Source organism: Fulmarus glacialis, unplaced genomic scaffold, assembly GCF_000690835.1.
Source record: "Fulmarus glacialis isolate BGI_N327 unplaced genomic scaffold, ASM69083v1 scaffold44162, whole genome shotgun sequence".
NCBI lineage: Eukaryota > Metazoa > Chordata > Aves > Procellariiformes > Procellariidae > Fulmarus > Fulmarus glacialis.
In genome coordinates, this window is record NW_009199289.1 from 2,890 (window position 1) to 29,941 (window position 27,052).

Sequence of the window (27,052 nt, forward strand, 5' to 3'; positions counted from 1 at the left end):
CTTATCTCAACTAATTATTCTGTCCACAGAACAAGATCCTGAATAACTGCAGTGAAGCTGCCCAAGACAGGTTGGGAACAGGGAAACTAAGTGGTAGGAGGAAGCGGATTTGTTTTCAGTAGCAAGAGGAGATGAGTGTGGTAAGCAGGGTTGAAAGTATGTCCATGTGTTCTTTTGTTCATGTAGTGTTTGTCTACAAAGGTTTTCTGCTAAAAAAAGTGTAATAAGAGAGATGAACCCCCATGTTTCTTGTGGTTAATTCAATGAATTGGTAACATTGGAATTAATTGTAGGAAAAGAGTGTGGATAAGCTTTATAGTCAGCAGCCGTTTGGTATAATGATTAATACAGTGGTTATTCCTACAACTTCAGCAAGACCTCTTTCCACCTCTTAAGTTCATAACCTTAGAATACATCTCTGCTTTGGAAAGTGACTGTTGTTCCTGTTGTTGTTATTGTTTCTAAAAGCAAACCAAAAACCCCAAACAACCCAAAACCACCAAAGCTTGGGTTTAGGAGGGATTTTTCTTTGACTAAAATACAGTTAGCTTAAAAAAAGACAAATAATACTCGCTGCCAGTCCCACAGACTCAAGCTGAGCTCTGATAGTCAGTCTTGAGTGCTCTCTGCTCTTGTCAGAAGGGTGGAAGGTTTTGGTGCTGATCTCTTCATGGAATTTATGTCATTAAGACTCTGAAAGTAGACATTTGAAACACAATGTGGTGTAGAGAGAACCAGGAACTGATTACTGAAGTAAGCAGGAAGTAAAAGCAGTCCCAGCCACTGAAAAAGAAGTACTTTTTCCAAATTAAATGAGTGGGTAAGTTTCAGTGAGCTGAAAAATGCTGTTCTGGCCTTTTTCAGAATAGAACTGGCTTTAAGTATCAGGAACTGCATTTGGCTCTTCTATTTGAATTATACCATGAAATCTTTCTTGGTTGGTTAGACATTGCTGGAATACAAACTTGAGAAATAGAAGGAAGAGCTCCTGTCAGCAGTGCTCCAAGTACTTGAGTCAGATTATTGCTAAGACTAATATTCACTAAGACTAATCTTGAAGAACACATACAAGTGTTAGACAATGATACATTCTGGAAAGTGCTCTGATATTAGTGATCATTCGTCCTTAAATCATGCTCTAGAATTAAATGGGTGATTTTCATCCATCTGTTGTATTTGATGATTTTGTATATATATCTGAAAAGCTAAGCCTTTTCCCGGTACGCAGGTGTATCATGGAGTGGGGATGATTGCAAACAAGGGGGAACAGGCATATAAGCAGAGGAGTAAAAAGAGTAAGATGCCATTGTTTTTACTACAGGTTAAAAAAGCATGCCTGGGCAGGAACTATAAGTACATGCGAAATTCACACGCTTACACCTTGGGAACTCTGTGTACTCCAGCCAATGCAGGAATTAACCTGCATCAGATACAAAACAGTGGATGAACACCCATTTGGTTTGTTATGATTAGCTGTCTTTGTTCAGAGAATTTTCTTCTGTCGACAATTACTCAGGAACATTTTTGAGGTAGGACATTATTGGGAAAGGTTTGCTTAGGCTTTTGTTTGGATTTGCAATACAGTAACTGTTTCCTGTCATTCCCAAGAATTCTCTTCTCCCTTTTCCTCTGAAGCTGTTTTTGATGAGGTTAGTGGAAATGCTATGTGTGGATGGTTTGCAGAAACGCAATCAAATTTCTTCCATCAGGTAGATAATCAGTGTTTATTCAGATTAGCCTTGGAACAAAGTTCAAGTGGCAACAGAAATGAACAATTTCACAACTGCACGTGACCAAAAAATAAAGAAGTCAAGATTTTGTAATAGCCAAAAAAATTGAACATATTTCTTACAAACAGTATCAGATTTTACCCCTGCAGTGACTTATATGCTTATCCTAGCATTGGCAGTGTGTGATCTACTGTCTTGATTCTTTTGATAGAAAATGAACTGCGTGGCAAGGTTGTCTGGGTGACAGGAGCTTCAAGTGGAATTGGAGAAGAATTGGCTTACCAGCTATCAAAGATAGGAGCCTTGCTTGCCATCTCAGCAAGAAGAGAGGATGAGCTGGAAAGAGGGAAAAAGAAATGCCTTCGTAAGTACAACTTGCTACTTCATGCGAGCAGTTCCACTCTTGCTGTGATGGAGTTGCCACAGATACACTAACCCACATATCACAGGAATAAATTTCATGGTGAAAGTAAACTTTAAACATAGCTTCACTGTAGGTTTGAAGCTGGTATTTTCTTTTTATGAGTAAGAAGCCATTGTGTAGTTTTGCATTATGAGATCCTTCATAAGCCAACGTTACCTAAAAATCTCATTATCAATTGCAAGTGGTCTTGTAAGATATTAGATTAAGAAAAGGAATAAATACTGTGGGGAATGGAGGAAACAATCTGAGGGGTATCATCCTATTAAGAACCAAACCATGTAGCTGCATGCTACTAAGAAGTCGTCTTCCTTCAGGTTTGTGCATGTTACAGGTAGACTGACAACTGACTTTCCTCTTTGGAAAAGGAATGAAGAGAAATGTTCAGAAAAAGTTGTTCTGAGCAAATGCAAGAAAGAAGATCTCTTGTAGATCAAGAGGAACAAATGTGAAGCAGAATGTTTAACTATTCCAGTTATCTTTCATACGCCTGCTGAGTCAGTAGTCTGATTTCATTCCTCCTGTTTCTCTTTTTCCCTCCTGTTTTCTGGCTTGACAACAAGCGGGATAGACAGTTAATTCATGTTGATAAATGGAAGTTTTGAACATGATTAACATTATAGTCTTTTTCAGACTGTATATCCTCTGTAGCTCAGTACGCAGTATTTTATACTGAGTATATTATGACACTGACAGTTCATTCCTGGTAATGTTGACAGCATGTCCACAGTTTACTTGGAATGAGTGCTGGTGAATAATGAAACATTTGTCTTGGGTTAGCACCTGAACATTTCTAGAAATCGAGAAGTTGCAGCAGGCTACTATGAAAATCTGTCAAGGAGCTTCAAAAATGCGCAACTCCTTATTTCTGTTTTCTGAAGCTTGAAAAAAGCAGTCACTTAAATAGATGATCTTCAAAAGGAAGCAAGGGACATAAGATGACAGTGTGGTTAAGTGGTAATCATGGCAAAATTCCAATGCTATATGATGCAGTGTTTAGCAGTCAGTAAAAGTATGCAACTACATTTGCGTCTATGGCCGTTTGTTGTCATTGCAAAACTGATAACACTAGATAGGCTGGCAGGAGCCGTAATCCTGGATATCCATTTTCAGGCAACACTTGTATGAGAGTGCGATGTGCTAAGGAACGTTGAGAAAGATTATTTCAATTGATGTGAACCAGGAGTACAGATTTATGTAAGATAATTTCTGCGTCTGCCAACTTGAAGTAACCCTGTGAATGTCTTAGCTGTGGTATATACTAGCTTTGAAGTCTTATGTAGCCATGTGTTTTGCAAGTAGATGCTACTGAACTTTATTTTAACTATAGGTCAGATTAGTAGGAATATTGGAAACTCTTTAGGAACATAGTTACTCCATATTTTCTATAGCCAGCCTTTAAGTAGTGGAAGAGAGTAATTGGGCCCCCTTCCCCTCTTACCCTTCTTTTCTCAAGGCTATATAAACCCAGCTTTCCACCCCTTTCCTTGCTTACCATGTGCGCTAGACCCCCTAATCATCTTAGTGGCCCTATGCTACACTATTTCCAGTTTATCAGTATTTGTCTTGAACTAGGGGGGTCCAAAATTGGACACAGTACTCTAGTTGCAGTTTTTAAGTACAGGCACTTAAAAGTCACTTCCCTCAGTCTGCTCTTGCTATTGCAGCCCACTAGCATTTGTAACTGCCAGAGCTCATTGCTGACTTATGTCCAACTTGCTGTTGTCCTTCCATCAGGACCTCAGGTCTTGTTTGGAGAGCTGATACCTAGCCATTTGGATGTTGGCTGGCAGTACTGCATGGCATTATTCTGTCCCAGGTGTGAAATTTTGCATTTGACTTTGGTGTGACAAACCTCATTAATCTTAACATTCTTACAGCTTGTTAAGATGCCTCTGAATGGCAGTCCTCCCCTCCAGCATAGGAACTGTTCCTTTGAACTTGATGTAACTGAAAATTTGCTGAAAATCTGTGTTGTGTCCTGTCATCTAAGTGATGATGAAGACATTAATGAAGATATTAAAAGATATTGATCATGGAGGGACACCACGTATAACTGGCCACCAGTTAGACTTCGAATGGTTGAATTCTTTGGGCCTTGTGATCCAGCCTGTTTTTCACTTGAATTGTAATCCACTCATGTAGACCCCTTGTATTTCCCAATATAGCTTCAAGGATGCTATGGAAGACAACGTAGAAAGCTACATAGTCAAGGTAAACAACATCCACTGCTCTTCCCTTGTCCACAGAGCCAGTCATCTCATCACAGAAAGCAATTAAGTTGGTCAGGCAGTATATATCCATGCTAAATCTATGCTGGCTTTTCCCAGACACCTTCTTGTCCTTCATGTACTTGGAAATTGCTTTCAGGAGGAATTGCCACATAATTTTTCCAAGGACTAAGGTTAGGCTGTGTGACATTTGGTTTTCTCCAATCACTGGGGAGCTACTCCACTTAGCAAGTACCTTCCAAAGATGAGTGACATTGGTCAGCTCTTGCAAATCTTGGATATATATATTGCCCCGCTTATGTGTGCAGTTTATCTCTAACTTGGTCTTCCTCTGATGTTGGTAGTATTTCTTTCCCCCAGAGTCTAGCCTCAGGAGTGTGGGAGACCTGAGAGGAGATCTTGCCAGTGAAGACTAAGGCAAAGAAGGCAATGAGTACCTCATGTTTTTCTGTGCCCTTCGTCACCCTATTCAGCAGTGAGCTCTCTCTGTCTTTGGTCTTCCTTTTGTTGGTGCTGTACTTACAAAGCCCTGGTTGCCTTTCACATTCCTCACCAGTTTCAACTCCGTCTGAGTGTTGATCTTCCTGATTGCATTTCTGCATGCTTGGGCGGTGGGTCCACGTGCTTCCTGGGTGGCTTGTCCCTGCTTCCATCTGCATGTTTTCTTTTTGCAATTGAGTTCAAGAGTATTCTGTAAGGTTTGAGTAGCGTGGGATGGATTAAGATTGAGCTGAAACATGTAACATCAACTTGAATTTGGCTGAATTGTATGGCATAATTGGAGCTAATAGGCTTTAACATGCCAGCTGTAGATGCTCTACACAGCAGCAACTTAACTAGATAATTTTCATACTGATGCCAGAAGCAAGCACATTTATCGTGTGCAAAATTCAGAGACACCACCCTATGATACACGTTTATGCATTCTACACTGCTTAAAAGCTGGAGGAGAGAGAGAGAAAGAAAGTACCATAAAAGCTATGGTAATACCTGTTCAGTCATGCATATGCCAATTCAACGCTTCTCTGCAGGAGGGAGAGAAAACCGCTTGTATAACTTACATGGTTCCTGCAAGTGGCTTCTGTATTTCCTCCAACCACTCTCTGTGACATGAGTTGAATTTCACCAGTAACTTTGGAGGCTATTTTCTCTCCAAAGCCCTAAAAAGGGGGGGGGGGGGAGTAAAAAGTAGATGGGGTGTATGTTTCTTGGTTTGGCAAAGCTCAAATATGATTTAAATATAGATAGGCCAAATGAACAGCAGACAATCTATAAATTATAGAATTATACAGTAATTGAGGTTGGAATGGACCTCAGAAGGCCATGTTGTTCAGCCTCTGCTAAAAGCTCATGTTCTGTTAAAGGGCATTATACAAGATAGAAATAAAAGATAGAAGAGGAAGTGCTGAAGAGCTGGGAAATAAAGAGTCTATGATGAGTAATAGTGTTTATTGTGTTACGAGAAACTGCTATCTTGGATTAACATGTATTGAAAAGAGTTGTTGATCTGAAATCCTCTAGGGGATTCTAGGGGAAGGAGGTGTACACTTGATGTCGTAACAAAATACTATTCTAAGTCAGTATTACTTACGCAGCTGTCTTTCAAAAAACAAGTTGGCTTTGGGTGATTGTAAGCATGTTTTAGTTAAAAAGTAACTAGAACTTAATGAACCGTCAACAGGGAAGAGGTAGTCCATGATTGCTTGATAGGCAAATGTCAGTCAGAAGACCTGCTGCTTGGTGGTTGGGCAGTTTGATCCCAATGAGAAGCCGTGTAGCGTAAAGCTGCTATGTAAGGAGACTTCAGAAGACCTCCAGAAAATACAGCTGTGTGAAAGTGGCCTTTGTTCTGGGTAGACCGAGCTTTGAGTGCTCAGTTTCAGATATGTTGTATCCGAATGCTGGTGGCCATGTACAATTCACTTTGCAGCTGGAGATGCTTCACTAAAGGAGGTTAACTAATGTATGTTAGCAGTTGTGTAAAACGATGAACTCTAAACTAAAGTCTCCCACTTGGGAGCAAGTCTTTTTCTGGGTTATCATGATTGTTCCCTTAAAAACATCAGTTTGGTAGCAGGCAAAAAAGAAAGTGGAATATTTGGGGTTATTAGTAAAAGGAATGGAGAGCATCATTCTGACAATATATAAATTGGGACATGTACATGCCTTCAACACTGTGCACAGTTCTAGTCATCTGCCAGAAGAACAAGGGCATGAGTGGATGGTAGGAGAAGTTTAGAAAAAGGGTAACAAGAATGTTTGAAGTTTTGTAAAAGCTATCTGAGGAGTGACTAGACAAGGATTCCTTACCCCAGAAAAGAAGTGAGGAGACTGATAGAGATGTATGGTCTGAGTGCTTTGAGGGGTGGAAATCAGACTGGACTACTGGTTGCACCAGAACAAGAACTAGGCCTCTGGTTTGATATTTCCTGAAGTCAAAAATTTCTTACATCATATAAAAGAGCACTTCCCTATCAGCGATCTGTGTCTCTTCCTCTGCTTTTTTCTTTTCCCCCGTGTAGCTTTCTTGGCTGGGTTGACCTTGTGGTCTTGTTAATCCACGTCAGAAACACTCCACGTCCCAGTAGACTTTAGCTGTGCAAATCTGCTTGAGGGAGCATGAGGTAGAGTGTGTCTCTGAGAAGGTAGTTTAAGCTACATGGATTTTACTTGTCTTTCTGGAAGAAATGGAGGGTAAAATACACGTGGAGGGGTTGGAGGGAGCAATAAATGGAAATACTGGTAGCTTTAAACCAAACAGATGGGTTTATTATAACCAGTAGCCTAAATACTAGTGACCTTTGAACAGAGGTAACTTACGGATTTAAGTAACCTCCTTATTTGTACATCACTGTAAAGACAAAGTTCAGCCTTCCCTGTATATGCAAGAAATAGTAATTAAAAAATCAGAGCCTTAGGCTCTCTGAAGAGGGCAGCTGCTTAAAGGGGAGCAGGTACACTTAGTTGTGGCTGTGAATCAATTTAGAAACAAAAATAGCACTATCAAACTAGTATAAATAAAGTTAAAATCATGTTATATGTAGTTAAAAAAAAAAGCTGAAAAGATTAACATTGAAGACACTATTTTTGTGAGTCATCTGCCCCAAAACCCCAGGGTAGCAAATCACTGCTCAAGAAATACTTTCTATGGAAAAGGTCAGTTGTTCTGAAGAGACAGTGGTACAAACACACAACATAAAGGCTTGAACTTGACGACAGCTGACTTTTATTTCAGGAGGTGGATATATTAAAAGCTGTCAGTTAAACAAAAACCTTCTCCTTCTACCTTTTCCAATAATCCTCCAATAATCTAGCTTCTCTAGACTTTGCCTCGTAGCTACTCATGTATATATGTTGTGTTTTGGGTCTAAATTGTATTAGTCCTATTGCCAAGGATAAACATGCTTTACCAGTTAACATACAAGCAAAGTGTCAAGGCTGCCAATACACTGTGCTTCTGAATGGCTCAGTGAAAAATGTCGGTATCAAATAATCCTGTCATATGTTACTGCCAACTATTGCAATTTATTTGGAGAACTCAATTGTCTATATTGTGCTACACAAGCCTACTTAATAAAGTCAAGCTCTTCACAAGCAAAAACATAATGATGAGAAAAGAAGGACTTGGTAGAAACAGATTAAAAATGGATTGTATGTGGAGATCAAAATGAAAACAAAGCAAGCATTTTATTTCCAACTTAATGTTATGATTTCTCGGTGTCTTTTTAGTGAAAATGTGGTGTTTAAAAGCACATTACGTTTCCCACAATTGTTATGTTAGCAATTTTACCGGTTCCCATTCACTTCATGGTTGTTTTTAGAGATGAGCAGCTTGAGTGACAAAGATATCCTTGTTCTGCGTCTTGACCTGACTGACCGAAGCTCTCATGAAGCTGCAACCAACAGTGTTCTTAAGCATTTTGGCAAGGTAGGGTGTGCTTCTGGGGTTAAACTTCTTTTTCTTCTCTATCTATCTCCTATACCTGCATTTATGTTCGTATTTCACTTTTATTCTGTTGTATGGTAAATTCACCAGAGTCTACATCTTTCTTAAGTTTCAGTATTGAGCTTGCCAGAAAGTACCTAAATTCTCGTCCCTTCTGTTTCTTGCTTCTGGGTTTCAGCAGGCTTTGCAGAGGTGCGGCAATGAACAATCAATCACTGGTCATTACCAAGAACTAAAAATTCACTTAATGTCACTGAATTTCTGGACCAACTGGAACAATCCTCCGCTGTACATTTAGGGCTTAAAATTGTGTTTGAAAGTCAGAACCTTTATTTTGTAGTTTCAGTAACGCATGTAATTTGGGTTCAGAGCCATATGGGACGAAACTGGACACCAGGCACAATTGTTTTCCTTGTTTTGTGCATAGTTTTCTAGATTGCTAGTCCAGTGTATGTAGCTAAAACAATAGTAGTCAGATCTAACTAACATTAAGTGCGATGTGCAAAGCTTCAAGCTAGGCCTTTAGTCCATATTTGGTATTTTGGTTTCACAGTGAAATTATTGGTACTAGATTTGTTTCTGCTGTCCTTTGCTCTAGTTGGTTTCTGGTTTTGCATAAAACGTATTTTCAGGGGTCACCTTTCAGGACCTGAGTGTTAAGTGTTACTTGCTACAGTGCAGCAGGGTTAAAAAATGTTGTGTGGAAAACAACTTTCCAGCTGCCAGTGTTCCTGTACTAGGAGTTAACCTTGTTTGGCGTCAAACACTGTATTCCTGTTCTGTTGACTCAGCTCAAAATTAGCCAGACTTCAATTCAGAGGGGAAGTCTAGTGGGGGAGAGCAACTGCTGAAACTTCTTCAGCACCTGATACATCTTACTTGTGTATGGCAGAGACGACATTAGAGAGAAGAGAATAGTCACTTAACAATTGCCTGAGGAAGCGCAAGTATTAAAGGAAATGTGTTATATTAATACATCGTTGTGTCTTTCCTGAGATTGATGTTTTGGTCAACAACGGTGGACGTTCCCAGCGCTCTCTGTTTGTGGATACAAACCTGGATGTCTACAGTGCCATAATGGAACTCAACTACCTAGGTACAATCTCTTTAACAAAACATGTCCTGAATCACATGATCCAAAGGAAAAAAGGAAAGGTTGTTACTGTGAGCAGTGTGATGGGTATCATGGGAGCTCCTCTTGCCTCTGGGTACTGTGCCAGCAAGCATGCTCTGCAGGTAAGTTAAATTTCTGAGATTAATTAAGTCTTGTTGTGTAATAGACCACCATCAGTTAGTGCTATAGCAGAGGACTTTATTCCGTGCAGAAAACACAAGAGTCCCCTGAAGTTGCACACAGCGTATGTAATTTTCTCCGGTTTTGAAAGTCCTTTAAAATTAATTTGCTCTGAAATATGAAATATCTCAGCTGCCAGCGTAGATTTATTTACCTGACTAAAATTCAAACGCCATCTTAGTTGGGCCTAACCACTACGTAGTTGAATTCCAATGTGAAACACAAGACCTTAGCCTCTGGCCTTCAGATGAAGGAGTACCTAAATCAGAGGATTATTCTGTTGCATATAGAAGCCCTAATGTTCTCATCTTAATTCAGTTAGGGAGGAAAAGTCACTGGTGAGAGTTTTAAGACTACAGGAAATGTTTAGGACAGTAAAGTGAGAACAATGAGTGGTAAAGCAGACTGCTCAGAGAAATGAGAATTCCTGATCTAGCTGAGAACATCTGAACGAATCCTCCCAGCAGTTCTGAATCTTGCTGTGGTGTGAGGAACTGGCAGCTCATAGTATCTTAGGAAGTTATCTGCTGCATAATACTTAACTATTCAATATTGCTTGGAAAGAGTTTTTGAAAGTAGTCTCAGAAAGTCGCTCAGAAAAGTACCTGGGGAAAAAGGACTGCCTGTATCATTGAGGAATCATTTGTTTAACTAGTAAATTTATTTAGACATATTTGTCTTTCACCACTGTTTGACTTCCCACTAATGTACACTTTGATCTCAGTAAAATAAACTTCAGCTGTGCTCAGTGATGATTTAAAAGAACTGGCACCTTCTTAGTCCCTGCTGGATTTAAGCACATAAACAGGGTAAATAACTTTGCTTAACTATTGGATCAATATCTTTTTGACAATTTGACTAACAACAACAAAAATGTAACAAGTGGCTGACACTGCAAAGCCAGTAGGCACTTGTAAGAATGAAGATGTAGTAGACAGTGACAGGTCTCTGCTGATAAAAAGTTTTCAGTTAGTGATGGGGAGAGGTCTGCTGCTCTTCATTTGAATGGCAGCGATGAAATTGCCCATTAGAGGCCAGCTTTTGGTTTAAGTCTAGTAGATTTAAATTAGAAGAATGCAATGAGTAGAAGCATGAATTCCCTTTATGCTCCTTTATTTATTAAGTGTTCTTTCAGTTGAATTATCTTTTGGGTGTGGTGTAGTTGGTCTAAGCATGGCTAATTAGTTGCAGAGCACAAGGAATTCACGTGTTACTTTAAAAAGTCTCAGAACTCTGAAACTCATCTTAAGATTGAGAACATGGAAGAAGCTTTAAAGAGATAGTTTACTAAAATTTCTGGATTAATTAAAAATAAGCTAACTGAACTGCTTGTATCTTTGTTAGCTTCTACCTCTGCTCAATAACTCCAAATCTCTTTCACAGTAATTCTGCAAATACTAATTGCAGGTGTTAAAACGTTTGATTTGCAATATAGATTTCAAAAAGACTCGGTCTGAAAGTCTCTTGTCAGTCTGGAGTTATGGCCAGACGTGGGCATGAAACCCTGAAAAACTAGAAAAGCTTTTTTTAAGTATCAAGCTTCACCAGTACAGTTCAGGTGAAGGAAGTCTATAGGAATGGCAGTCCTCTTCAGATAGCCCAGTAGCCCATCTCTGACGATGACCAAGAAGAAATGGCTAGAGAGAGGGTAGGGGAAAAATTAGATGAAGCATAAAGTTATGCTTTTCCTGTTGTGTTTTCCCAGCATGTATCAACCTTCATTTCGAGAAGATCTTAGAATAGAGATTGCATTTTGGCCACCAATTATTAAATACGTGCTATTAAATATGTGCCTATCTGACATGACTTAATCTATTATGGTTTTTTTTTTTTTTTTAATTCATGCCTTGGAGTCTACCACAGCTGACACAGTTAATGCTGCAATCTTAATTATGCCTTTTTTGAAAAAGTCCCTCCTTTTGTTCTGTTTGTTTTTGTGTTTTTTTTTTTTTTTTTAATAAATTTCTTTTAAATGGCAGTTGGAGGAGGAAGGAAGGAAGGAGTTCTGTTAAGAATTAAAATTTGTTCTTGAAACAATCGTGCTTTGATTCACGCCAACTGGAATTCTTGATAACAATGTTCTACTGATGAAATTACCCTTTATTTCAGTTTTGGGAGTGCGGTAAGAGCATGAGTCAAGTCCACGGGAGTCTGCATCTGACTGATGCAGTTTCTGTCCTAGTGTGATGATGCTCATGGAGATCGTGTGCCATTCATCTAGTTGTAATTCATATAATTGGTGGCATGTGGAGTGGAATGGAAATGGCGGCCTTCAAAATGTTCCTTAATCAGGAACTTGTCTAATAAGCACATGGACTGCACTGAGCAGCAATGGCTACTCTCTTTGTTCAGTCTCTGGTCATTAGGGGAATTTCTAAATGTTTCTGTCATAGTAGAAGTCAGTTCAGCCTTGCCTTCTTCAGCATCTTCTAGGATTTGGTCTCTAAGCTGGAAAGGCCCAGAGGTGGCTTAAAGCAGTTCCTGTTCCACAGACCTTGTCTCTATGTCAGAGCTGGCTTCAGCTTGGGCTTGATTCTTCCCTTTGCACTTTACTGCTGCCAAATCTGGGTCTGCTTCTGCCTGAATTTAAAGAAGAGAGTACTTTGTTTTTTTACTTAGGAATTTTAAGCTTCTCTTCTGGGAGGAAGTGGAGGAATTTCATACCACCTACCTTTGGATATTTAAGATAAGTGCTGGAATTAGAGAACCTGTATATGCTGTAGGTAGAGCCTCCAGAGGGGACTGAGAGTATGTGAGATTCTGTCTTCAAGAGGCTCTGTTCAATGCCTGTCAGCCAGGATTTCAGCTGAGCAAGTGCCCTGGCCATCCTGTGTTACTGGTGAAGACTACACCTCTTCCATGGTGTAAAAACTTGGAACTGCAGCACTGGGGAAGGAGGAGGCACACAAACCCCTTGAGATGGAGGGGGATAGCAGCATGGTCACAGAGCAGAAACAGGAGCTCGCTGTGATCTCTGGCTACATGCATTTCATGTTTACAGGCTGTGTGACCCTTTAATGAAATAGCACTGACTTTGACAGTGCTACTCACACAGCACTCTGAAAAAAGCCTCAGCAGCCCTGTGATCGGCTGCTGTGTAGACAGGATCTTCAAAGATAACGCAGGCTCACTGGACCAATGCACAGCTTTTTGTGTCTTGCAACTTGCTCAGGTCAGCAAGGCTCCCTTTGTAATACTTGGAGAGAAGCAGCAGTCTGAGAGTGGAGTGTGCCAGAGCCCTCTACAGAAAGGTGTCTGAAGTTGCCTACAGAGCTGACTGCTGTTGTGTGCCTTCATGTGGCTACTCAGGACTGTGGGCAGGTGCCCATTTTTAGGTAGAATTTGTATCCCAGAAGCCTCCCAGCATTTGATCTGGTGTAGGTACTTTGTCACAAGTGACTGAGCAATGTTTCTGGCTTCCCTTCTGTCACAGCATTCCCAGACACACACCCTTCCACCTCCTCGACTCCTGGAAGTACATCTTGAGTTTGTCTCCTTCAGGCAAAATGGGAGTCAGCTCTTCTCCTCACCAAAACACCAGGGAGTGATAAGGGAGTGTGGGCTGGGAGAGCTCTTGCTTAGTCCTTTTCGTGCAGTTTAGTGTTGATGGAATAACCAACGATTGTCCAAAGGAGGGAGGATAGCTGCGTAGGCTGCTGTTCAGGCAGTATTTCTAGGAGAGCTTGGACTTCCATTCATTGCTGGGTGAATAAGATAGAAAGCACTCGTGAACAAGAAGCAGTACTGCCTCAACGCCTCACCCAGGTGGCCATGCTCATGACACGTGCTGCCACCTTCTCCCCTTTGGGGTCTAGTGTCTTTTCACTTGTTACTTTTTCCTCAGCTGGACTGAATGTCACAACTTTGTGACAGGACTGCACAACTTGGGGGTTAAGGGGCTTTTCTGAGATAAGCGGCTCAGGACCCTTTGGGGAAAGGAGGGAATGTGGGAAGTGCAGGTCTGGGCTGTAGCATTAGCCTAGAGTGGTGGATAAAGCACCGCCGTATTGGTGCCACACCTGAAGGTGTGCACCAGGGGTGGAGGAGGCTCCTCTCAGGGCAGGAGTTAATCTAGGGGAGGGCCTGGGTTTTTAATCCAAAACAGTTGGATGGTTAGCAGATCTGAGATGCTTCCCAGTGTGTCCAGAAGCAGACTTCTGGGCATGTGAGTGTCTTTATGTTAGAACTTGCTCCTCTAGAAGTTACACATCTCCAGGCTTTGATAACGTGCTGTGAAGATGTGATATTAGTTATGGGGCCTGCAGGTACTTATAACTTGAAATACATGGTCAGCGTTTTTATGGAACATAACTGCAAAGCCTGTATGCAATCTATAAGCTGGAATTAGTCACCAGCAATTGGGAAATTAGAGCCCATGTTCTTGGTCATAGGTGTGCACTGGTGTGCAACTCATTGCTTAGCTTTAGTGGATTGCCCCAGTTGACTCCTTCTCTGTCATCACAGGAGCATATCTGACTGATTTTGGCCCTGTGTTGCAATTTAGTTCAGAGCTCTGGGTCAGCCAGCCCTCTTCCCAAGCTGGGTGGGAGTATAAATTACAAATTTTTACTACAGTGGGAGAAGTTTATCAGCCTCTGCTTACACTGTCTCTGTTGTGACAGTGTGACAGTATTCTAACAAAATTATGTGTTAGAATAAATACAGGGAACTGTTGTTAACCAGGTCAAAGATAAGACATGATGTGATGTTTGCTGAATCATAGCTCTGCACTGCTTGACCAGCAACTTTGGTAGGAAGCACCTTCCTGAATTGATCACGTTCCCCATAATAGTTGCTGTCTAAATGTGAGTTGCTACAGAGATTAGAAAAACTTGCATCCTCTTAGCTTAAAGAAAAGAAATACTTGCAGTTTTTCTAATTACAGTTTAACTTAGATACACTGGTAGCGTATTCCTGAGCTGAAATAAGATTTATATCTATGTGGATGCAAATTTCAAACTCTGCAGTGAATTCAGTGGTGCAGAATTGCCCCCCTAAAATATCAGGGTGAATCTTTGACTTAATATGCTGAAAAGCTTTCCTCCTCCTCTTATATAAAACAAGTGCCACTTACTCAATAAAAACAATTTAAAATCTTTAATCTCACCACAAAGAGCAATTCACCTGCAAAAGATTATTTACACGATATTGCAGTTCTTAAAATTGGTGGCACTTCCGCTACCAAAACAGTGAGGCTCATCCTCAGGACAGGGACAGCAGAATCCAACTGTAGTTTAGAGAAATGATTGTGTATTTGAGAAGTCAAGGATAGATTCCTCAGTGATTTATATATCAATGTCTGTAATTGCAGATAAAATTTTAAATTAGCCATTGAATGTGAAAAGTCAAACAAAGTAGTAGGAATTGCTTTTAGCGGAATACCGTTATCTTTATAGCATGGAATTAGTATGAAAATATGTTGTCAGTTAAACCTTGCTACATGTGGAAATACGGCAAAGGAAGATTACATTATAGTCTTTTCTTCTAGGGTTTTTTTAATTCTCTTCGGACTGAGCTGACTGACTACCCTGAGATAAGTATCATCAACATATGCCCAGGGCCTGTACAGTCTAAGATTATACAAAATGTCTTTACGGAGAATCTTGCAAAGGTAAGGACTCAATTCTGTTGTGATAAATCCAAGTTTTGCTGCAGGCCCAGTGATCCTTTCGTGGTTTTCTTTTCTCTTTCTCCTCCTAGCAAACAAACATCATCGTCTTACCAAGAAGTGCTTTGATTGGTGCAGAACTTCGTATAGTCTTGTAATTCTTTGTGGTATCAAGTCCATATCAAATGAAAACAAAGTTTGAGAATTGTTACGCCTTCTCTCTTCCATCACATACTATCGAAGTCTAGTAAAATTTACTGTACAGCTGCCCTGCTGCACTTTGGGGGGAAAGGCCAGGATTTTCTGGACACAATTCTGCATGCAGAATCCTTTCTGTCCTTTCTGCACAGGTAGCTTTTTGTTTGCCCTAGTCACGATGTCCTCTGTTTGGTTGACGCTGTTGTTGGCAAAGCCACTAGAGTCAGCTGATGCGAGGCATGCATTCTTTTCCTGTTAGCGATTGTTCAAGGAGAAAAAGCAAAACCTTCCAACTGCACAATTGCTTTTAATAAAGGCTGTCTAACAAAGTAGCTGGCAAAAATTGTTACTATGATACATCAAAATGTAATCTGTCCTAAATTCAATTGATTTAAAGCTCAGAATAACCCACCAGCGCGTTTGGGGGGGAATCTCCCATTGTTGAATCAAGTTCTGAAAGGCTTGCAAAATTTCATACTTCCGTGAAAGAAAAGATGTACTTTTTGAGCAATCTGGAAAGCTTGCAAAACAAATTCCTCAGATTTCAGCATGGCAAAAGACCTAGGAGGAAGACTGAATCTAGACCAGAATTGCTTTTGCTCTGGGAAGTAGGAGAACAGGCTGATAGAGCAGTCTGTTACTGCTGGAGTGAAATGCATGTAAATTCACAGGGCTGTGGTTACATTCGCTAAGCGGTACATGTGGACAAGATTTCAAGTAAGACATCCCTGCCACTGAAGAAGCCGGTTGCTTTTCTGTTGTTTGAGATGGCTGCCCACAGGGCAGAGCTGGCAGGAATATTTCAGTTAATGGGGAATGTGGCCTCATCTACTAACTTGGTTACTGAGTAACTTGTAGCATATAATGGGGGTAGGCAGCTGGGAATGGGAAAGTTCCCATTTCTCAGAGCCCTCAGCTGCAGAATGGGTAACTTGTGGTAGATCTGTTTCATGATAAAGTAGAAGCCATGCTGAAGCAGGGCAGAGTTTGGAGATCCATTTTTTAACCTTCTTTGGCCCATCAATTGAGACATTAATTAAAAGGGTGCTTTAAGCATGTGTGCTAAAGGAAGGTGGTAAGTGTTCCCGCACTAAACTAGAGGATTAGCATAGCGAGGAACGGGTTCCCCAGCCCCAGTCTCCGCTGTACTGGCTGGGTCATCCTGCTTGTGCACAGTGGAGAAACTGGGAGGAGTATGTCTGTTGCACAGACACTGGCCCTCTCTCTCCCATGAACAGAAGTCTGGTTCTAACCCTCCTGGCTTGCTGTCTCTCCCCTCCAGTCCATAGAGAACAGCGGTGATCAGTCCCACAAGATGCCAACCGACCGCTGTGTCCGGCTCACCCTGGTGAGCACAGCCAACGACCTGAAGGAGGCTTGGATCAGCGACCACCCCTATCTGGCCGTTTGCTACCTCTGGCAGTATGCACCCACTTGGGCTTGGTGGCTGATGAACAGGATGGGCAAGAGGAGGATACAGAACTTTAAGAGCGGGGTGGTAAGTTTATTCCTCTCTCCTCTGTTTGCTTGCTTTTTTTACTCTGCTGACAGATTCTTTAGCCATGGGAATGTTGGGATTGCATTTTGGATCTGTTTCCTTTTTCCTTCCTCACTTCCCTAGCAGCTGATGCCAGGCCAGACTCCATCGCTGCATGCCTGGTAGTCTAGAATTACTGCAGCGTGGTCACACCACAGGACAGGGAAGTCGGTATGTCTTGCAGTGCCAAAGGTCTTGCTCTGATCTTCATCACACAGGCTGCAAGTTCAGAACTCAGCATTAACGCAGAGCCGAGCTATAAGTCACTAGTGTAAATTATTAATGCAGCTTGGAATTAAGACTGTTGAAAACTTCTCCCTTGGTTGTGTCTAGTTTTTATATCAGGCACATAATCTGAGCACCTCCCAGAATTGTGTTAAGCAGTACTACTGTCTGTCAGGGCTCTTCACTCACATTCACTTCCCAGAAGACAGATGTGCAGTGCAGTGTTCTGTTCTTGCAATACTGCTTGGTAGATGGTATTTTTTTACTGTGTTTTTGTTGAACTCAGTACAAAAAACCATGTTAAAGTACTCCAAAAGTGGGAAATGCAAAAATAAGGGTGGCATAGGCAACTTGAAACTTCCTACTTCCACACTGTAACTGTCCACTGTCACGAACTGTTTCAAGCAAAATAACACTGTGGGCGAAGGACTTAATAAGGGGGGGAAAATACTGATTTAATGTACTCTCACTCCAGGACGCTGATGCCTCTTACTCAAGAAAGAAGAAGTAAGGACAAATGTGTACAAAATCCTGCTTGTGCTAAGGCTGAGACACTTTTTTCATATTGCGTGACTGCAAACAAAAGCTTTTTTTTATCTGTTGTGCCTTTGTCATCATGTAACTTGACAAATCTATCAAGCTGTATACACACTTGACTAAATAAAAATCTCTTTCTAAACATACCTGTTTCATGCCAAACTCGCATAGGCTGAATTTTTAAGCTTACAAGAATTGAGAGGAGAGGCCAGGCAGTATTATTTTGTTTTTCTGTTGCTAAGACATTGGCAAATATTTGGTGAGCAGGCTAAAAATTATATACCCACAGGATCCCATTTCCCTCACTTTCATTCCTAATGGACGTTGAGCAAAAAAAACCCCACAAGTAGAAGCTTGTGGTATAAAGGGTAAGGATGTATAGTCTGTGTTTGTGAAGTGTTCCTTTTAGGAAAAGGGTATTTTATTTCATTTTTGCCCTGCAGGTGCTCTGAGAGCAAAATGTATATCATCATCATGTGTATTTAGGGCTAAATCCCTTAACTTCTGGCACAACATTTAGAAGTGCTTAATCTTTAGGTCTCTCAGCACCACGGCAGAGTCCACAGTCCTCAGTCTTCTGGCTGTTTTGTGAAGGCTGAGAACTGGGCAGTGTCTCGAGAAGCAGCGGGGAAGGGAGAGTGACGGTATAATTGTAACCCCTGTCGAAGGCAGTACTCGGCCTTGCTCTGAGCCTGGCACATGTTAAATGTATAGGGCATCATGGAGAGAGGAGCAGGGGACAGTTCCTGGAGCAGAAGAGCCTCTAGCTACACGAGGGGGCATGGTATCGAGAAATCCCTTTCACAGCAGATTGCTTACAGCCAAGACACTGGTGCTTGTGTCGGAGCTGAATTAGGGCAGACATCACATTATAGGCAATTCAAGTGTGAAATAGAAGCCGAGTTCCCAGCTCAGTCAGAAACAGGCCCTTCCACGCAGAGCAGAGGCCAGTCTCGACAGTACTGGTGGAGTACCGGACAGCAACAGCCGTGAGGAACTGAGGACTGTACTTTTTTAAAACGTTTACCATCCCATTGACACCCAATTCAACCGTTAGCTGGAAGTACCTCTGTAGTGGTTAACTTGTCTGTACTTAGGAGCTTGGTGACCTTCTTGCTGTTGACAAAGGCCTCAGAAATGTTTGGATGTACCTCAGGCCACACACTATCCAGTTAAGAAACATTCTTACATCATTGAGTGGTAATAAAAGAATAACAACCCATTTATACATTACTGAAACTTTCCAACCATAGCGAAGAATGAGCCAAGAGTGATGTTTTTAACATGACATTTAACAAAGATGGAAACTACTGTCTAGAAAAAAAAAAAAAAGACTGCTCAACTGATGACAAGTGTCTCATCTCATGCTGTTCTGGAAGAACGGAAGGTTCATTCCACTTGCTAACACACCAGTTCCTATAGCACTTTCACAAGCCACAGTTCAAGAGGCAGCAGTAAGTCTGCATGACAAAATGCAGCTACTCTTAATACAACACACATGCAGATGATGTTTGCAGGATGCTTTAGCTTCCATCCTCTAATCCACAGAAGATTTGGCAGTACTGCACGCAGCAGAAAGCGTGCTCTCCCATTTATATACAGGTTTCTCTGCTTTTTCTCTACCTAAAAAACTGTAAGCCTTTGTGCGCAAAGAGGAGTTCTCTTCTCTTGCTTGCGCCAAGGACAGTTGCTGCCAAACATGTAAACACAGACCTTCCTTTGTGGACTATGCTATTGCAGCACACAAAGGAACAGCATGGAAGGCGCAACAGTAGGGACAACAGGAACCAGGTGGCAACAAAATTACCTCTTTCAGAGAGGAGGCCATGTTCAAGGAAAATGCAGAAAGTAGACTCCTTCCAAAAAGGACAAAGCATTTGCCATTTCAAAACTTCACTTCCCTAACACTTCATTCCATTAAACTGATTCCTGTTGCTTTATGGTACATGAATGGGAGAGAGGCAGCCTCCAGGAGTTAACGTTTTTGTAAAGGCTCAAGAAAAGAGGGTGAAAATCGTCTAGAAAGCACTGAACATTTGTTAGAAAAATACTTTAAAAATGATCTTGTTAAAGGTTCTTCTCCAACGCCATGATGAAGGTGTCTTACGCTTACCTTTGTGTGATGAACATCGCAATCTGTAAACCAGGTGTTAAGAATTACAGTAAAGTTGATGCACACAGCTGGTTAGAAAACATAGAGCAGCTCTCAGTAGTCACACGGGAAAACCGTGGGGGGCCTGTCATAAGCTCAGTCCTAGATACTCAGTCCGGTACTAGTATTCTATCGGTAATCCGAATAGCAGCATATATTATATGCTTACGAGAGCTGCAGACAAGACCAGGCTTGATGGTGCTCTAAATTCCTGATAAATCAAAGAAATGCTCCAAAACAAACAGGACACAGTTCAGGAACGCGCAAACAAAACAACACACTTAACAGGCACTCAGCTGCACAAATTTGTGATACAGAACAAGAGGCTGTAACTAGTGGTTCTGCCAAAAAAAGAATCTAAAAAGGGTTACAGAAAAATCATAACATGAATCAGGGTCACACTGTTGCAAAACATACTGGAATGTGCGAACTGGCTCAGTGTATTAACGAAGAAGGGGCTGTAGGACATGCTGCCTGCGATAGCAGGGACAGGATGTTACAGCGCGTTAGAGCCCAACTCCACATTCCTGTGCGCAAACAGGAATTCTGCACATCGCTAATTCTGTTCCTCCATCTGGTACCGATCGAGATCTCTGCTGGAACACCAGGGCCAGTTACCAGCAACGCTTTTCAAGAAGGCTGGGTACCAGATGGAAAGAACCAGAGGAAAGCAAGAGAAAAGGATCACAGCGCTCTCCAGTTTTTTCTCAACTAGTTTATTCGCTTTACAGAAGACAAAGAATGAGGGCAGAAATTGTAACCATCTTCAAATAAAAGACTGCTGCTGCAAAAAAAGGTAATTAAGTTTTCTGTGACCGTACAGAAGACAAATAGTAAGAGGCTGACAATGAGGCAGGGAGGTTTAGATTTAGGAAGAAACCCAAACTTTCCAACTGCTGCAAGAGCAGCAAAGAACTGGAGCAAACTACTTGACGAGTTCATTATACTCCTGGTATTGAAAGTTTTAAATCGGATTAAACATCTGCCAGGAGTAGTTCCTTTGAGAGGGAGCTGAAATAGATGCTCTCTAAAAGCCCCTTCCAGATCAGTTTTCATGACTCTGTATTTCCAGATACAGTTCATGGCCAAGCAAGGTGATTTTAGGTTATCAGCACTTTGTTATTTACGCTCCTGCACACCAATCAATCACCTTCTAAAAGCTGCTTCCGTTAATGTTCTGTGTGAATTTCATCCTGTATGTTAAAGTGTTACACCATGGAGTTTGACAGGCGTTTCCTTACTACCTCTGAATTCCACTACAAGGTTCACATATTTTTTTAAAATCATTCACGGTTACTGATCAAAAGAAACGGCTAATAGCCAAGTACACAGTCCTGTGACAAATTTTATCTGATACAAAAAGGTCTTAAAGGTGAGGAGTAAAAGCAATAAACATGCTCCAAAATATGCAACTCTGGGTGTTCTAAACCAGTACTAATTCACTTACGAAGCAGATCTGACTTAAATTGATTCTACAGGTTAAAGACAGACAATTACCTACACGCTGCTCGGTGTATGCCAGCAGTTAACGACACTATAACTACTGATCTACAGAGAAAACACATTTATGTGCTAATGACTGGTGCTAACGAACAGGATAAACAAGCCACTGGAGAGATGACCCAGATGTGTTTTCAAGGAGACCTGTAATATTACAAACCAATTGCCAAATTCTGTTCCAACCTGTGGTAAGGCTGAAAAAAAAAAAAAATTAATTCTGGCACAGAGAGCTGGATTCCCTCCCCCCCCATCATCAAGCTCTGGCTGTATTTGTGGAAGACTGGTTAGTGATGTGGACATAGGTTGCAAAAGACAACATACATATTTATATAAATAAAAAACATGGATAGCGGAAGAAGGAAATAAAATTAATCCATTTGGACTTAAATGCCTCCTCTCCCCTAATTACACATTTACTTTCATCAGTAGGTCACACAGGTTACTAACATGTCAGAACGCACACTGTTTTATATAAATTCTCTTTGCCCCCAAACAAGTACTTTGGTAAGAATCGTCCCTTACAACTTCCTTTGTTAAAGCATAGCTGATAACTTACTACAACTAAGGAAGATCAGCTAAAGTCTCATATTATAACAAATGCTAAAACTGGACTCAGTCCAATATAAAATGGCCAGAATAAGAAAAAAAATCATATAAATAGTCATATATACACTTTGGTTACCAACTCTGCGGTTGACGATATTACAGTGAGCTGTAACCTGACTGTCAGTGCAAGTCACCTGTCCAACTATTAAAAAGAAAAAAAAAAAAAAAAATCAGAATGCACCAAAAATAGTTAATGATCAGAACTATGCTGCTCTTCTCTAAACTGGAGAAGAGAATTTCAGCATCTCCTGGCTTGTCAGCCACACAGGCAATGGTGTCTCACATGTTCCAGCAGCAAGAAAACAGTTCAGAACTTCCTGCCTGCTGAAGGTTCTGGCTAGCACCATTTCTGTGCAAGTTATGTACGCTGGCTTGGCACTGCCATCCAACGCCATTTTGAGAGTAAAATCTTATTTGTAGTGTATAAATGTAGCATGGACATTTGATTCCCAACACGCAGATGGAAAATACAAAACAACAGTTAAAAAGTGGTACAGACATTCTAGAACAAAGGCAGATGCAGGAGTTCAGATGAATAAATGGGATAGCCAAGAGGTGGGTCCGCAGCTTGCACAGTAAGGTTTCGCAGAAGAACGGGGTGTGCCTGGATGCTGTAACGTTCTTCATCATCATTTGTAGCATACAGCAGCTCCCAGGACAGATTTGCCCACTGACCTCGGACAGCTTCGTCATTAAGTTTTCCCACATGTACTAACAATTCCTGAAGAGTGAGGACTCGCCCAGTGTAAATTCCCTTTAAGAACAAACAGATCAAAATGTTCAGTACATTCTCTGAGAAGATACACAAGCATTTTGGTTACAAAGCACTAAATGAGGCTTTGGGGCTACATACTATGAATATTGTCCCTTTAAAAATGGCAAAGTGTATAAACTAGTCTCAGTTCAATTCTTCCATCTAGAAAGAGAGTCAGGAAATATTGCTGCATCTGGAGAACAACGCAGTGTGATTTTCAACAACAGTGATGTCAGCTCCTGCCTAGTATAAACATAAACTTTGGTTGCACAGCCTTCATGTTTTGGAACACAATTAAAAAGAAAAAAAGCAGTGGAAAAGAAACCCAAAGTTTGATCTTGTTTAGTAGTAATTTTGTTTCTTACCATGTTTGGATCATGGCCCAGTGAAAAAAGGTATGGCTTCTCCTGAAGAACTGCTTGCTGCCACTCAAGATCTGATACCAGTCCAATGTACCAGTCTTTTTCATATTCTTCCAGATAGTTAACCAGCTCTTTGAAGTTCTCAACTGGACCCAGGCTTGCTTTGTCAACCATAAGTTTAAAAGTGTATCTGAAAGGTGCACAAAGCCATAGAGTAAGTAGTGCCCCAAAAGACAGGAGGAAGAAAGCCTGTTCAGGCTAGAAAAGGCAGAGAGGCACCATCAAATGTTATCAAGCACTATCAACTTTGTAGGTTATGGCTTGTCAGCTGAGTCACTAGAAGTTAGTAGGGGTATGCTTTTAGCTCACCCAGATGTAAAACAAATTAGCTTAAACATCTTTCATTCACCTCAAATACTGTTACCGCTGCCTGATAATGGAAAGTGCCAAACATCTAACTCCATCACAATTCTCTTAGATTATGGGGACAATAAAAATGGGTTGGTTTTTCCCCACTTAACACAGTGGATTTCCACTGCTGGAGGCAGCTGCTGTGGGGAAGCGAAGAAGGAGGGAATCTCCATATCACAGTCTTCACTGCCTGGGGTTACAGGCAATATTTGTGTAGGAAGAAGCTACAAATATATTTAAATAATATGGTTTTAACATGAACTACTCTTCGTGAAGTGATACTTACTTTCAAAGCACAGGAGTCTATCATTTTTATAATCTGAGGGAATATTTTTCTTTTACCTGAATGCTTTTAATGCAAGTTGGAATAGCTCTGGTTTGCCCGTTAGCCAGTCCAAACCAACAGACCATGGAATACCTCCTGTGTACGCTCTGAACACATGGCTTGGGGCAGGCACAGTGTTATCTAGTCCAAACAGACCAAAACAACACGACAATACGCCATGGATGTATAAGTCTTTCAAAGCTGTATCTTTCATAAGGTCTTCAAGTAAATTGGAAGGCTTTTCTTTCAGATGAAAAAAGTCCAGTTGACTCAAAATGAAATGGTACCATTCTTCTGGAAACCTCTGCCTCATTTCATTGACTTTGGAAGTAGGCACCGGGGCTGTTCTCCATTCTTCAGGGATGCTCAATAGCTCTGAGTAACAGCAACTAAATTCAACCTGAGGTAAAACTTCTTGCTGATTCCCTTTATCTACAGCAGGAAGCCCAAGCACAACAGCCCTGTATAATTTATCTTCTGGTGACATTTCTTGTGGGACATCTTGGCTCTGTGTTTCTACAGATCCTGGAATACACAGATGTACTTTTGGTGTAGTTCCCAACTGCCCAGGTTCTTTTCTGTCTTTCATTCTGCTACTAGGTTCAAGGTCAAAAATGTCACTATCATCAGCCCAGTCCTCAATTGTATCAACACTAAAGCTATCTTCTTCCCTCAGAGGCCTGGATCTTTCTAGTGCACTGCTATGCTGATTTTCTAGAAATGATCCTTTTTTGTTCTTGTCAGCATTGCCTGGGCTTTCCAATGTTTTTGATTTTTTATAACAGTACTGGACAAGCATCCATACAAGCACTTTAATGAAATCATCTTTCAGATGCTTTAAATTCTCATGAGAGTCAATTATTCCAGATAACACATTTCTGGCATCGGAATATAGCCGCACAGGTAGAACAGTACAAGGAGTCAAAATGTGTCCAAAATGGTGATTAGGAGAGAGAATCTTTGTGTGCTCCTGATGTTCGAAGGCCATTTCAAAAATTTCATCAACTCTGTGAGCTTCAGCAGCATGACAGGACGTTTCCTGCAATTCTAGCCCCTAAAGCATAAATGAAAACAATTTGGTTTTAGTCTTCGCCAATACATAACCTTAAATGCTAGCAAGCCGTTTTCTTGCAGTGAAATTTTTCCGAAGAAATAAAGATATGTTCCATTGTCAGTATTTCCACAACTGAACCTACAAATCTAACTAGAGAGAATAGTAATAGCAAAACACTCACTACAGTATTACATACAGATCAATGTCTTAAAAAAATAAATCTTTGCCTTATACAGATCTTACTAGCCAGCTTATTAAAGATGATATGTCACAAGCTAGATGATAAAAAACTTCACATCTGGTAAGCAGGACAGTTGCAAGACTAGTTAATATAGCAATAACATCTTAAAAAATTGACTGTAACCTCAGGTAAATTAGTTATATTGCTGAAATATTATACAGCAGAATGTTTGCATGATTTCAGAACATGAATATGTCAGTCCTTAGCATGCAGTTACCTTAATGTTAACACCACAGTAAGTGAAGCCTTTCTCTAGCACCAATATCCACATCAGTCTATCCTGAAAACGGCACAAGTAATGTGATCCAGGTAGAGAGAGACCTAGACAAGAAAAAAAAACAAACCAAAAACTATGGTATTACTGTGGTATTATATTGATGAAAATCTTTTCTACATGCCAACTGAGGAATTCACCTGCAAACACAAAATATTTCTGCTTTAACATCAAAATCAGTTAAAACTGGCTAACTAGTACCCTAGAATCTCACAGAAACTAGCTGCAAAGCTAGATCTTGAAATCGTAATGCTATCTTTGAAAAAGCTGTAGAAGACTGGGAAACCCTCACACAACTGCAACTACAATATTCATACTGGACCAGGGTTAAGCAACCCCACCCTCAATTCCCTTTGTAGAGAAGACTTTAATGATTAAAGATCATCTTTGGTTGCATTTCCAACCGCACGGTTCCCACTGATGTCACCTGGAGATCTAAAATTCTTATGACTGCCGAATACATTAAAAAATCATCATCTAGCACATGAGTATCTTAATGGCCCTATTTGCTGTGGAGAACGAAGTTTGTTATGGGAGAAATAAAAATGTAACTCAATAGGATTTGTTAGCTACACTACCAGTTCCTAAATTGACTTGTCTGTATTCCAGAATGATTAGAAAATATCCCTTAGGATGCAAAATCCAGGGTGTAAAAATGATTCTGCTCAAGTGTCAGCTTACCAATGACATAATATCAACCCATTTTACAGATACATAAACAGAGGCAGAGCAAGAAGCACCTGCTCATCTTTAAAGATTTGTGAATCAGTATCGTACACATTGAACACTAACAGTAGATACAGTGGAAATCATCTGTAGTCTTTCTGAAATACCTGAAATGCGTGTGTATGGAATAAATCTCATCCCGCTGTATTAAAAAGTTTGTCATCACTAAAAATACAGCCACACAAAATAAACTGGAATTTGAAAATCAAGTCCTGAACAACCTCAGATCACACATCAAAGTAATTAGTACTCAAAAATCCCACAATCTGGCTATCACTGTAAAAATTAGATGACACACATGTCCAAAAAAAAAAAAAAAAAAAGGTAATTTTTCTCTCTTCTATCTACTTCAATAAAAAGTGTAATGCCAAATTTCCTAGCAATTGGTGGTTATACTGTATTTCTTTTAAGTTATAGCCGACTGTCAACTTCTCCAATACAATGGTGCTGTTCTTAAGCATGACATTCGCTGCTAGTTTATGACCTGCTTCTGCTGTCACTCACGTCCAAGTGACCACTCACTTGCACAGAGAATTTTAGTTTTAGAATGCTGTAAGATGAAATCAGTGAAACCAACCATTAAGCTGTAGTTAAAATTTAAGTAACCTTTTCTATCCCACTGAGCTAATGAAGTGCATTTTCTTGCTAACATTTTGCAAAGATTTTAATTCTTTTCTTGCTAGCTATTAAAGCTACTAAAACTCCTTTACACAAAAAAAAGTATGGTTTTAAATTAAAATAGAGACACACAAAGTGGTACCTCTTCATTTTGAACTCATCTGAGAATACTACATTTCTTGCTTGAAGACATTCACAGATTTTCCCATTAAAGAAGAGACTTTTCCCCCTCTCAAGACTAGTGTTTTAAATTATTTAATCTGAGGCATACATGCCACCACAGTCATGATGGCAATGGGGAA

The 27,052-nt window shown here is 40.6% G+C and overlaps 2 protein-coding genes across 2 annotated transcripts; one reads left to right on the forward strand and one right to left on the reverse strand.

The window, feature by feature from the left end:
• Positions 1 to 1,941: 1,941 nt before the first annotated feature.
• Positions 1,942 to 17,877, forward strand: DHRS7 (dehydrogenase/reductase (SDR family) member 7; the record flags this gene model as incomplete). Its single annotated transcript, XM_009573196.1, has 6 exons — positions 1,942 to 2,094; positions 8,204 to 8,310; positions 9,325 to 9,564; positions 15,111 to 15,233; positions 16,711 to 16,926; positions 17,666 to 17,877. Coding segments are annotated over 6 exons (875 nt in total), but the record flags the coding sequence as incomplete, so codon positions are not given.
• Positions 17,878 to 22,076: 4,199 nt separating this feature from the next.
• On the reverse strand, positions 22,077 to 25,453 carry PCNXL4 (pecanex-like 4 (Drosophila); the record flags this gene model as incomplete). Its single annotated transcript, XM_009573197.1, has 4 exons — positions 22,077 to 22,739; positions 23,105 to 23,291; positions 23,855 to 24,891; positions 25,350 to 25,453. Coding segments are annotated over 4 exons (1,580 nt in total), but the record flags the coding sequence as incomplete, so codon positions are not given.
• Positions 25,454 to 27,052: the final 1,599 nt, after the last annotated feature.